This window comes from Aedes albopictus, chromosome 3 (genome assembly GCF_035046485.1).
Source record: "Aedes albopictus strain Foshan chromosome 3, AalbF5, whole genome shotgun sequence".
NCBI classification, from domain to species: domain Eukaryota; kingdom Metazoa; phylum Arthropoda; class Insecta; order Diptera; family Culicidae; genus Aedes; species Aedes albopictus.
In genome coordinates, this window is record NC_085138.1 from 239,781,195 (window position 1) to 239,794,876 (window position 13,682).

A 13,682-nucleotide genomic window follows, 5' to 3' on the forward strand; every position below is an offset into this window, starting at 1 on the left:
GGTGCATGGTTGTTGATGCTTACTCTATCCATGTTAGAGGTATTTGAAATATGACGGTCATAGCTTAGGGGGAGGGGATAAAAAATGCACTTCATGTATTGAGTATACGAAAAAGCGAGACAGAGAGGAGAAAGGTGATCTGAAGAACCCGATCCCCGATCCGAAGAGCCAAAAATGCCAAGATAGGGTAAAATGACCCAACTAATAAAATCGTTCCTGAATGGGACATGATCATAACTATACTGCCCCCATTCGCATAACAGTCCCATTTGACTTCTCATCACTTTTGAGTTAACGTTATGAATAGTCATTATTTTTTATGTACTTCGAAAAACAACAATAAAAATCACGAATTTTTATGTCAATGTGTGAAAAAAATACCAAGTTATGAGCGTCCCATATCAAAAGTACCCGCATAACAGTCCCATAATGGATTTTTGTGTTACGTAACACAAAACTGAACAACTTTGTGGTGATTGTAATATTTTTTACAGTTATATATTCATGTGCAAAGCAATCTGTGAAAGATTCGAGATCATCGAAATATTTTTCAAATTTTGGCGATTTTTCAAAGTTTTATATGGAAACAAACTTTCAAACTTCAAATGCAGTTTTCTCAATTCCTACTTTTTGCAAATGGGACTGTTATGCGAGTGGGGGCAGTATAGGTGGATGGTGTCAAGATATGTTTGCATTAAAAATTCTAGAAGCTAGGCTGCCAAACCCACGGAAAATCTTTTGATTTCCCCACTGAAAATTAGCAACTTCCGGTTTTTAGTACTTGCAATTAAGTTTTTCGGGTGATTTTATTACCAGCCATGTGTTTCCAAGGAGGTTGAGGCACACATGGAGGCGCATGGTTGTTGATATCTACGCTATCCTTGTTAGGGGTCATTCAAATGTGCAGAGATGGCATTCCGCACTAAAATTGTGCACAGTGCAGCTTTTTTTCATATTAAAAACGCGCACACTTGCACACAAACTGAGGAGCATGCCATCCCTGCAAATGTGACGACCATCGTTTAGCGGGGAAGAGGTCTGACACTCCATTGATTATACGAAAAAAGCGTGACAGAAGGGTGGAAGTTAGCCGAAAAAGCCCGAAAACTGATGGACGTAATTTTTGAATGTTTTCATAAAGTTGCATTTTACGCCATCTGCCTTTTTGCACCACTTCCGTTCTACGAACCAGTTTTTAAAATCGCTGAAAATCGATGAAAATGCAATAAAATAGTGAATATTTTTGCTGAAGCATCGAGCAAATATTGCCTAGTTGCTGTTACCACTTTGAAAGCCTTACAAATGAGGCTATATATCATTGAAAACGATGTTTGAAAAATGGCATCTTACCCCACTTTCCTCTAAATGATGGATGTAATTTTTGATTGTTTTCAAAAAGTGGCATCTTACCCCATGGCAGAAGGATGTTTTGCACCCTTCCGTTTTACGAACTAGTTTTCAAAATCGCTCAAACTCGATGAAAATGCATTAGTTTTGTTAATGTTTCTGCTGAAGTATCAAGCAAATATTGTTTGTTTGCTGTTAAGACTTTGAATGACTAACAAATGAGGCTATTTGTTATTGAAAATGATAAAAGTTTGAAAAATGGCATTTTACCCCACCTTACATTACTAACAATATTGTTTTTTTAAATGACCAAAAATGGACATCCCTAGATGCGAACCTTAATATTTTATACGTCTTCTCATGTTATTCTCCCTTGTATTCTCCTCAATTGGATTGTATGGATAAGTATCAATAAGCGAGTGCGGCAGAACGGTTCGCCGACCGTTGAATAGATTATTGAACTCGAGTTCGTGTATCGACAATGTTAAATCCGAAATATCCAGGTTAACCGTGGTGGATTCTTGGGTTTTAGTTCCCGGTCAACATATATAGGCTATGATTACACAGCACAACATTTTTTTTTGTCTCAGGAGCAAACTTATGTGTCTCTGACCGATTTTGGGCCGCTGAATCCGAATCCGGGCTCAGATTTGCTCCAGCACGTCACAATTTTTCGCTATACCTTAATTTATAGGGCAAAATATGCGATTTTTGGCTTTTTGGACTGCATGCCATTAAGCATGAAAATATATTTTTTAAACAATCAAAGGATAAATTAGTCAATTTACATCTAAATTCATGACTCATGCAAAATATTTCGTTTTACCAAATCAAATTTGATAGATTTAAGCATTTTAAGTCAGTATGTAAACTTGCATGCAACTTTTAGGTATAAAAGTCACAAGAAATATCGTACCTAACATAAATCGCTTAAAACTATCAAATTCGATTTGGTAAAACGAAATATTTTGCATGAGTCGTTAATTTAGATGTTAATTGGCCAATTTTTCCTTTGATTGGTTGAAAAAAAATATATATTTCCATGCTTATTGGATTGCAGTCAGAAAAGCCCAAAATCGCATATTTTGTCCTATAAATTGAGGTATAGCGCAAAATTGTGACCGAGAATAAGCTATTATTTCAAAACAATATTTAAAGGCGGTCTCCTTTGGCCAACCGACGTACCCAACAGAGCTCCACCATGGCTTCCTCCAGGAATCCCTAAAGGGATCACTTCAGGAATTTCACTAGGGATTCTTCCACGAGTTCTTCCGGAGATCCTGCAGGAATTCCTTCAGTAATTCCTCTAGGAATTCCTCCAGGGGGTTTCCTTGAATTCCTCCAGAAATTATTCCAGGAATTCTTCCAAGAATTCCTCCAACTTCTTCAGATCTACTTGGAAAATATTTCAAATAAAATTCTTGTGAACTTCAGAAAAACTACATTTAGAAAGATTTAGACTTAGGATCAGCACAAATTTAACATTAAACTGAACACAAAACTTGGACTTATACGGAAAACAGAAAAAAAGAACGTCATATGTTTCGTTAAGGGCTTAAGAAAAATGCTTAAACTTAAGTAAGTATTTTTAAAAAGAAAGCCAATTGCAGCTGTGTTGAAAAAAGTATATAAAATCTCATATCAACATATCAATGTATAAATCAGTTACGTAATACATTTTTATATGAGAATTATGCTGGTCTAAGCGCGGGTTTTCAAAGTGAATCATGTAAAAAAATGAAAAAAGAATACCTACATAAAATTCCAAACAAAATAAAACGGCTTTCAATGAAAATTTGACACATTTTTGCCTTTCTCGTAAAGGTAATGTGTATTGAAAGGCTATTCACTCCTTTTTTTAGGAAAAGAAGAAATGGGGAGGAGATTATTTAAAAAAAAAAACAATAAAAGTTTTAATGAAGTGTCTGGGTGCTTGCAAAGGACGCCCTGGAACCGAACTACGGCTCTGGTTTTGATTTTTTTTTTATCCTGTTTGCTACATCACAGTTCATAATGACATGACATTAGAAAGAAGCTTTTATCTTTTTGGCAACCGATGTGACTGGTGATGAGACAAAGTTGTGAAGCTTTGATTGCATACAAAATTGTCTACAATGTTGCATTCAAATCTTCGCTATTTCTGTGCCAATTTATCCTACATGTGAGCAAACCGTTGCAGAGAAACGATGATTCTTGGTTAAAGTAAGCCAAAAATTCTTTAAGAGATGAATGAGAGACGCCAGCTTTTGGCTTACGTGATACCAAATTTATCGCTCAAAATACTGGAAAACTTTTGGGGGCAAAACGTACCTTGAGGCGGAGCAAAACGCCCACTGGTATTTCTCGCATTGAGTTGTAAAGAAATACCAGGTGGCTCCATCGAACCATTCGCGGCACCAACGGATGGTGTAGGTGTCGCATGGTAGATAATAGGTTTATGCCATGTAACACTAGTTTACAGCATTTTCTGAACTCGGTAAGTTGATGATCATTTTTGGTGTAGAATCTTGCCCTGAGTTCGAAAACGCGAAGGAAAAAAATACAGTAAAGCGGAAATTTTTTCGACTTTCCATACAAGGTTGATGATTTGAAATGGATTTTTGTCCTATTTTTAAGCAACGTCGCTCACTTCACACATCTCATTCTCCGTAATCAATGCTACGATTGAGCTGAATTTTTTACTGTAACTCGCCTACATATGATATGTCAAATAAACGTTGAGAAAGAATTTTTAGATTGTTTTTTTTCTCATTGCAAAAAATACATTTCTTCATATATTTTTGGAAATTTGGCTAAAATTTAAGGAGATCGTCCCTAAAACTCGCCAATATCTTGAATTTCATCAATCTGACGCAAAACCTGCATTCAGATGATCGAAGGGTATTGTATTCAGCTTTTAATTTATGGAAAAAGATTTGAAATTGGTTGAACAAAACGCAAGATATTTGAATTTTATTAAATTCCATATTTTAAAAAGTTGTAAAACTCGATATTGAGCTAAAACTCAAAAAGTGCTCTACTTAAAAATTTTTGAAGCACGTTTTCGAAATCAGTACTAAATTGTGCTTCAAAAATTTTGGTCGTTGACAGAAGTTCACGACTTTCGTTTTATTTTGTAAACTAGTGTAATCAGCGCTTAATCGCTTAAATTCCATGCGCTTCACATTAGAAAGTCTTCTCCAGTAGTAAAATCATCGTTTTCAATACTTTTCCTTCGACTATTCAAGTCATTATTGGGCTAAAACGGTTCATCTACATCTACATTCTACATCTAGTTTGCTTGTATCTGGAAAAAAAATCAAACGTATCTGTAAATATAATGAAACAGGATGTAAGGGCGTTTTTCTTCGAAAGTGCGTATTCCACGGTTCCTAACAACCGACGTCGTTTTTGAATGCATGATAGTGTAACTTACAAATGTTCATACATATTATAAATTTCTTTCGTACATATAACAAAACAACAATTCGTTTTTTTTTTATTAAAAAGTTTATTTTCTTCAGATTCTTTATTTTCCTCAATGTTAAATAATGTTTCGGATGTTCCACGTGTTTTATTCTGTCTTAAACAAATACATAAAAATGTTCTATCCACTACGGTTGATCAGAATAAATGCTTTCATTCTCCGAGACGAACGAGTGTGTTTGTGTGTTTTCCTAATTTTGCTTCCTTAAATTTTCGTCAGTTTTGTGGAACCGTAGAAATCCGACGGTTTGTGATCAACTCGAACTCGACGCCTACGCAAAATTATGAACTAAACGATGTCTCGATGTGGTATGTAAATCATCATCGTCGTCATTCTTTTTTTTCAATTTTTGATATATTGTGTCCCTAAATGCTGTTTTCTTTCCTCGTTTTTAACTCCAGTCGTTCGGTTACGAAATGATGACATTAAATTATTTGAACATTTATATGAAATTAACCTAAGTGTTTCGTTATGTTAATTGATACGAGTATACAGAGAACAAAAATGTAGCTACCAAATAGGAAGGGAAAGTCTAATGGCAAATATATTATTAACGTTTGTCCTAGAGCTTAGCTGTATTCTGACAAAGACGTACAATCAGATTTCGTAAAAAAAACAAGCAGGTATAGTTGACAGTGAGCTTTTGATGTGGCTTCGTAGGTTTCAAGAGTAAGTAGAGCACCATGGAATTAACAAAGTATGCATGTTAAGGGTTAAACTAAACCAGTTAAGCTGCAAGGAATTGAACAATTGAAGAACAAAATAGGCAGCTTCTGAATAAAAGAAGATTTTAGTAAGACTGTAAGGAATAATGTTAAAATGTAATAAATTGAATACTGGTTGATGGTTTTCCTCCAAAAACTGTCATACATCCTGTTTTTCTTGCAATTTAGTTTCAATGTGTTACAATGGAAAACATGAGTCAAACTTCCTTGCCTAACATGAACTGAAATCTTTCTTCGAGCGTGTTGATATTTTGAAGTCTGTGAAATATAAAATAGTTGTTTTTTCATCTCACATTGTTTTGTTTGTTTGTATCAGTCATTGATTGTATTCTCTTTCGAACAGTGTACCTGCGCAATAAAAAATCTTATTCTCTATATAGACTTTTTAAATTTTCAATGAAAATATTAGACCTAACGTTTTTTTTTGTCTGCCAATGTTTATTGTTTTACAATGCTATGTGAAGTTTACGAGTTTCTTTTACTAGCTGCATTCCAAGTCAACTTTTTTTTTTCTTCTAAACAAATACTATCTTACACTTTCCTATTTCGCCGTTTACCGTGGTTTTCAGTGAACCTTGTGTGTTTTGATAATGCGTGAGAATCGGCTTTCGTGTGTGTGATTTTAATCTCAATGTTGTTCGTCGTCTTCCTTGTTGCGTGTATGATGCATTACGTGATTCGACCTAAGATCGGCTTAAGTTGGTTTTCTAATGAACTATCTGATTCTGTCTTTATACAAAGTTGGGTTGTGTAAATTCATTATCCTACTTATGTAATTATGTCTCCGTCTCCAACCTTCACTTGTTGATGATTTTGCTAGGAATTGTTTGTGACAAAAATAGAGAGATCGCTAATAAAAATTTTGATTTTTGCTTGCACAACTTCTTTCCTGTTGTAAAACTGAACGAATCATCTTAACACAAACATAGTATAGTATGATGATCTCACGACACATAGTATAGCTATTACGAGAGTTTGACGTTAAAATAAATAAAATAAGTTAACCTAGAAAACAGTATCAAAAGTGTACTAATGCTAGAGTTAGTCTTGGCGTTTAGCACTATTAAATGGTCGCTGCCGACGAGCTGCTGTCAGACCTCCGTTTGCTGCACGATGTTGGCCCACTTGACCTTGTTCTGTTTGGGCCGGCCTGGCCCGCCGGATGAGAGGGATGAAGTGGATTGATGCTGTTGCATCGGTTGATGCATCGGTAGCTGCAGTTGTTCCTGCTCGTACTCGGAATCGTCAATTTCGCACAAATGCGTCGATAGGTCGCTATTCGAATGGTTGGAACTATTCAGATTTCGGGGATGGCTGAGTAGGGAGCTGCCTTCACCTGCAAAAAAAAAGAAATCTTTTGTTAGAAAATTGTGTTTCACCTTTCTGGTACCTAACAAATTTTGCGCAATCAAATTTTGATGTTAATTTGTTTAGCAAAACTGTATGCTAAAGGCGACACGCTTGATTCCTGGTCGGCCCCGAAACAGTGCTGTCATGGTAAAATTGAAGGAAATGAATTCAGTATTTCGTTCTATGAAAATTATTTGGATGACTTTTTCTAATCTGAATGACATCTCTTTGGCAAAAGACTGAAAACCGGTTTGTTTGGCTTAGTTATATTGAGGGTACTTTTTTGTTAAAATGACTTGCAATCGTATAAGATTTTTCTCACTAAAAAAATAGTTTGTAGTTCTGAAAAAAAAAACTGTTACTGATTAAGCATACGATTTTCCGCCTAAATTGTGTCTGAAATAGTCCACAAAAAACTTTGCCTTAAACGTACGTGGGAACATAATACGGATATGATAAATAAAACATTCCATCGTACTTCTCAGACATGGTGAATGTGTGTTATTACCATTTTTAAATGCTGAGCGAAATTTCTGTAGGAATACTTGAAGGTAACCCTTGACAAAATGCGAGAAGTATCTCTTATAAAATTATTTATAACAGCCATTCCGTGAGAAAAGAATGGACTCGAAAATAAAAATGCTGTAATATTGCTCAAACTCGGTTCACCAAAAAAAAATTAGACCCGTATTTTTTTTTGTTTCGCCATTAGGGTGGCCATTTCCAATATAGGGTGACTCAAAAAACGACATTTCTCTATTTACCCGCATACCTTTTGCCAGATCGATTTGGCATCTTTTTCACGAATGAAAATATTATTAGTTCTAGATTTGAGAAAAATTATTGCGAAAAAATAGTAAGCTTTTATTCGCATTGGTTTTTTATGATTATCATATTGTTGAACCACAATGACTATATATTTTAATTAAAAAAAGTTTCACAATTTTTACACAACATATCGAAAAATCCGAAATGTTGTTCAAGCCGTTTTTGAGCTGCATTTTTTTGAAAATTTCAAATTTTGTGCTCATATTCGTGTGGAATGACCATGCGTCTCCATCACTTTAAAATAGCCGTTTATTTTATTATTTTTTTATTATTTATTTAATTTGTACATAATAATAAAAGTTATAATCCTCCACGAATTCCTTAGGGCATTTCTTTTGAAGGTCCTTCTGAATTCCTCTATAAATTCTTTTAAATTTCGTACGGAAATTCCTTCTCAGATTCCTCCTACAGTTCTTTCTGCGATTAATTCAGGACCTCCTTCTAGAAATTCTCCAAGCGTGGCTTCAGAGATTTAAATTCTTTCTATGATTTCTCCAGAGGTTTCTGTAAGGATTTCCTTTTTTTGAGAATTCCTCCAGCAGTGCGTTCTGGGAATTCTTCTAAAGTTCCCTGTGATTTTTAAGGAATTCTTTCTGTGATTTCTCAAGGAGTTTTTTGCAGTCTATCGTGGATTCCTCCATAAGCTCCTTAGAGAAATCCTTGAGGAATTCCTTTACAAATACCTCCTGGAGTTCTTTTCTGGGGTTCCACCAAGATTTACCTAGATTGACCAGGAGTTGCGTCTGGGATTTGTGCAAGAGTTTCTGCAAATATTCTTCCTTCTGGGAATTTAAACCGTGATTTCTTTCGGTATTCGTCCAGAAATTTGTTCTAGAATTCCCTTCTTCTAGGATTTCTTCACGGGTTTTTGGGGATTTTTCAAGTAGTTTCTTCTGTGATACCGGAGAAATTCTTAAGTGACTCTGATCATAGTTTTTGAGAAAAAAAAACAAAATTAGAAATTTAAAAATATTAGTTTTTTTTTTCGCGTTTCAATGGTCTTGGGATCAAGGATGTAAATTGATTTTATATTTTTATTGCGTAACGTATCCAAAAATAAAAACTGTACGTTTTTTTAGCTATTGAGATATGATTTTATGTAAATAAAAGGTCAAATTTTCCCATACAAGATACCTTTTTTTAAGTTTGATTGTATTTTGAATCGCTATAGAACAAAGGATACAAAAATACCAGGTATTACTCAAAAATGCATTACAATGCATAATTTACAATATTAGACAATTGAGGAGTAGTTAGTATAACAATATATGGCTCCCTATTTTCAAAAAAAGAAAGAAAAATAAATAAAAATTATATCTCAAACACTAAAAGCTATACATTTCTGATTTTTCGGTTTCGAGACCACGAATGCGTGAAAGAACCAATATTTTGACAGTTTTTATGTACCCAAACACAAATACGCCCCTTCGGCATACTTTTTCAAAGAACTATATTCCAAACAAAATAAAAATAAATTGAAAATCTGCCTACTGGTTCAAAAGTTATGAATTTTTGAAAAAAAAAACTTTGGTGTGTTTGACCACGCTATTCCAGAATAATTATTGATGGCCTAACGACCAAGTATCATGGTATTTTAGACACTTAATATTGATTTTCTATGGAATGGCTGATTAGGAAAAAGCTGCACAGACTGAACATTACACTAACACGAGACAACCCAGTGGCCCAATGGAGAATTTTCCGTTTGACGAAAAGTTTTCCCCCACTGGAGCGGGAATCGAACCCGCACTCCGAAGCTTACGAATCGCCCAGACGACTGACGCCGCTAACCACACAGCCACGAAGCCCACAAAGGGATAGAGACGCATGGTCATTTCATACGTGGATAAGCTCAAAACTTGAAATTTTCAAAAAAATGCTGCTCAAAAACGACTTCTTATTGTTTTATATGTTTTGTAAAAACAGTTAAAGCAAAAAAAATGCCATTGTGGTTCAACATTGTAAAAATCATAAAAACTGTTGTTTTGACCATTTTTTTATATCATAGTTCACATATTGTTTTTCGCGAAAATTTTTCTAAAATCTAAAACTAATAATCTTTTCATTCGTGTAAAAAATGCAAACAAATCTACTGCTTTAAAAATTATGACGGTTTGATTATAAAAAAAGAGAAATGTCGTTTTTTGGACCACTCTATTTTTAAAATGGCAACCCTAATGGCGAAATAAAGAACTATGGGTTTAATTATTTTTGGTAAAGACCATTCCTATCGAATTTCAGCAATATCAGAGCACTTTTTTGCGTCCGTATTTTTTTTCATGAAAGGGCTGTATCGATAAGATTCCTAGAAGATTTTCTGAAGGAATTTGTGGCAAACCTGAATAAAACTTTGCAAAGCTTCAGAAGCATTTTTGAAGATGTTTCTGAATGAATACTTTGAAAAATACGTGGAAAAACTCTCAGGGGTCTTCCTCCATGAACGAATCTGGAGGAATTTCTGGGAAGATACCGGGAAGTACTCCGAAAAAAAAATCAGTATGCATTTCTACTAGAACCATTGGAAAAAAAATCAGACTACAATCTTTTGACACATTCCTACAGGAATTTCTAAAAATATTCCTGCTGGAGTCCCGAATGAAATCGAAATTCACGGGGACATTATTGATGAAATGGAAAGCTGAAATCAAAGGAAAACTTTTCAAGAAATTCTACATTTTTTCAATCACGAGAGAAATTTCTGGAGGAATTCATGGAGACAATGTTAGAATGAACCTCGAGAAGATCTTTTTAATGAATCCATGAAAGATATTCAATTCTTGAAAGGTTATCTGGAAAAATTCCTGAAGGAATTAAAAAAAATGGGGATTCTAAAAAATCACTAGAAGATGTTCTGAAGGAATCCTTAAAGAATTTTTGAAACATTCTTTAGAAGAAATACAGAATAAATTCCTACAGGAATATCTAGAGGACTCCTTGGAAGAATTTCTGGAGTATCAGAAAAACCTCCTAAATAATTTCTGAAAGAATCCTTGGAAAATTATATGATAAAATTCCTGGAGTAATTTTTGATGAATTCGATATAAATTTTCTAAAAAGGGAGTCTTTGAGGAATAGTCGAAGGAAACCTTTCTGGAAGAATCTCTTGAAGCAGCCTGACCCGAACTGAGTGTTCTTCTCATTTACGATGATTTTGATGATGAAAATCAAAAGAAAAGAATTATCGTGCGTTCAGTGCAGGCATGTTTCACGTTTGGCACAAGAATTTCAAATGGCATTCCAGGAAAATTGTCAGAAATAAAAATTCGAAGAAATCGCAGAGTGAATTCCTGAAAGATTTAGCCAAGGAGTCACTGGAAGAATTTCCAAGAATACTTTGGAGGAATTTCCTAAAAATCTTTGGTAGATTTTTCGAAGGAATATTTTTCGAAAAATCCCCAAAACAGTTTTCCAAATAATTGAAGGAGTAATTCCTGAACTTATTCGTAGAATTCCTTAGGTTTTAAATTTTCTTAAAGAATCCCTGGAGAAAATTCTGAAGATGTCTGTCAAGAGTTACGTAAAGGATCCAATTGAGCATGAGCAGCTTTGGGAGGGATGTAAGATAGATTTTTTAAACGAGAAATTTCTGGAAGAATCTCTAGAGGCGATACTGAATGGAGGTATTTCTAGAGTAATCCATATTTTTCTGTTTTTTTGTTGAAAGAAGTCCTGCAGGACTTTTGAAAGAAATGCCTGGACAAATTGTGCAGGCAACTTCGCAGGAATTTCTAAAGGATTCGCTGAAAAAATAATGACAACTCTAAGGGAAATATCTGAAGAAATCTCTGGAAGAATTTCTAAAAGAATGCCTGAAAGATATCCTTTAGGTATCGGCACAGGAATTTCTGAAGGAATACGTAAAAGATTTTCTAAAAGAATGCTTGGAGGGATTTCTGAAGGATTTTTGGAAGGATATTCTTAACCCATTTAAGCCTAGCGATCTGTTTAGAGATCAAATGCCTCGAACGCCCAGTGAATTGTTTATAATTCAATAACTTTTGCGATAAGTATAACTGTGGAGAAATGAAGCATGTTGAAAGACCCAAGCAACACACATGTTATATAACAGTTACTGCAGCGCAAGTTTTGGTTGTATAGAAGTTTTTTTTGACGTAATTCTAACACAATGTTAAATTAACGTCGAGTTAACTTCTATACAACCAAAACTTGCGCTGTAGTAATTCTTACATAACATGTGTGTTGCTTGGGAACCAGTGTCTTCGGCAAAGTTGTTGAGGATGCCAGGAACTCTCTGATCGTACGCAACTTGATACATATTAGCTCCAGTAGGTGGCGCTAGTGATCATTACATATTTTGCTTGGATGGGTGTTGCGTTAACAGCCATACTGCTAGTACCAACACGTTCGTGCTGTGCACAACCAGCGTGGTTTTGTTATGCGTGGTATATATAGAACAAGTTGAAACTATTCTTGGGTTAAGTGCGGAGTCTTCGGTAATATTGATTTCTATCAAAAGCCATCCGATAGTTAACTAGTTGAATCTGAATACATCCGCTAAGTGGCACTAGTGATTATTCGAAATTCTCTACGTTTGTATCTAGAGAATCAGAACAATAGAAGAACTTTATTTTCGGCAAAGTTGATCAGAACATCAAGAACTGTCTCATGATGAACTATTGATTCTAGAGCGAGATCATTGAAAGTTTCAGTCGTAAATGATAGTCATAGCACTATTGATTCTAAGTTTATTCGATAGCTGGCGCTAATAAGCCTATGAAATTCTAAACTTTTGTGTATCGAGATTCAGGCCACATCGAATAATTTCATCTTTGGTAGAGTTGATCAGGGCATCAAGAGCTATCCGAAGTTGAACTAGTTGATTCTAGGTTCATCCACTTGGTCGCGCTAGTAAATGTCGTTATTCTAAACTGATTTATTCAGGCATCAGACCTCACCACGCCTTTGATAAAACTGATCAGGACGTCAGATGATAAGCTAGTTGAATCGGAATATATCCGCTAGGTGGCGCTAGTGAGTCTAGAAATTCAAAACTTCTGTATCTCGAGGATCAGAATACATAGAAAAATGTCGTCTTTGGCAAAGTTGATTAGGCCATAAAGAGCTGTCCGATTATAAGCTATTTGATTCTAGGTTTATCCGCTGTGCTACAGGTCTTAGCTCGGAAGCGATCGCGAATTCATCTGGGAACTCACGAATCGCTTTCCAAGGAAGAACTTAAATTGTGTGAGTTGTTTGGAAGTGGGATCTGAAACTAGGTCCTCGGCGTGAAAGTCACGTGTTTTAACCGTCACACCAGATTCACTCCACATCGAAATAATAATTAAGAATGACTTTGATGCATCCAAAATACAAAAAGCGTATGCTTAGGGTGAAAATATGTGAAGTATTTGAAAAATTCAATAGAAGCTTATAGGACGGCCCCAGATGGATTCCGTAAGAATCCGTAACCGACTATTCAATTTGGCCAGCTGATGCATTTCATGAAATGGATGTGGTTTCCAATTGGTGTGTTATGAAATTGTATTCAACTGCCCAAATCCCAGAACATTACCTCCACTGTGTAGAACTAAGTCGATATCACTCGGCTCTCGACGGTTACGCCGTTTTTGCGGGAACCCGTACGCCTGGATATCCTCGTCGTCAGACTCCACCAGCTGATGGGGACCGATCTCCAGTCCGTTCAATGGCTTTCGGCTACCCACACCGCCGGTCAGCGGTGCACTCTCACCTTCCGTTTCACTCTGGATATTGTACTTGGGTAAGTAGCTGTTCGGGTGTCGTAGATAACTATCAGCTGCGAAAGAGAAAGTAAGAACATGAGAATTTGCCAACACTTCCGTTCTGTGGATAACTTTGTGCCTTCAAAGTACTTACGTGTATTAACTTTTAAAGGCACTGCACATGGAGAGCAGCATGAGTGAATGACAAAAAGAGAGGCTACCTTAATACCAGAAAGTACCACCGTCTGTACGTGTGAAGTTTTG

The 13,682-nt window shown here is 35.5% G+C and overlaps 1 protein-coding gene across 7 annotated transcripts in view; it reads right to left on the reverse strand.

The window, feature by feature from the left end:
- Positions 1-4,817: 4,817 nt before the first annotated feature.
- The window catches only part of LOC109409390 (fat-like cadherin-related tumor suppressor homolog), a 1,285,617-nt gene continuing 1,276,752 nt past the window's right edge, over positions 4,818-13,682 (reverse strand). For 5 of the 7 annotated variants that reach the window (XM_062859767.1, XM_062859763.1, XM_062859769.1 and 2 more), the window contains 3 exons: positions 13,573-13,593; positions 13,250-13,492; positions 4,818-6,874 (listed from right to left, as the gene is read on the reverse strand). In XM_062859767.1, the coding sequence (XP_062715751.1) occupies positions 6,630-6,874; positions 13,250-13,492; positions 13,573-13,593 (509 nt within the window). In that variant the 3' untranslated portion in view covers positions 4,818-6,629. The remainder of the gene's footprint in view (positions 6,875-13,249; positions 13,493-13,572; positions 13,594-13,682) is intronic. The other 2 variants (XM_062859766.1, XM_062859768.1) reach the window with 1 other exon arrangement.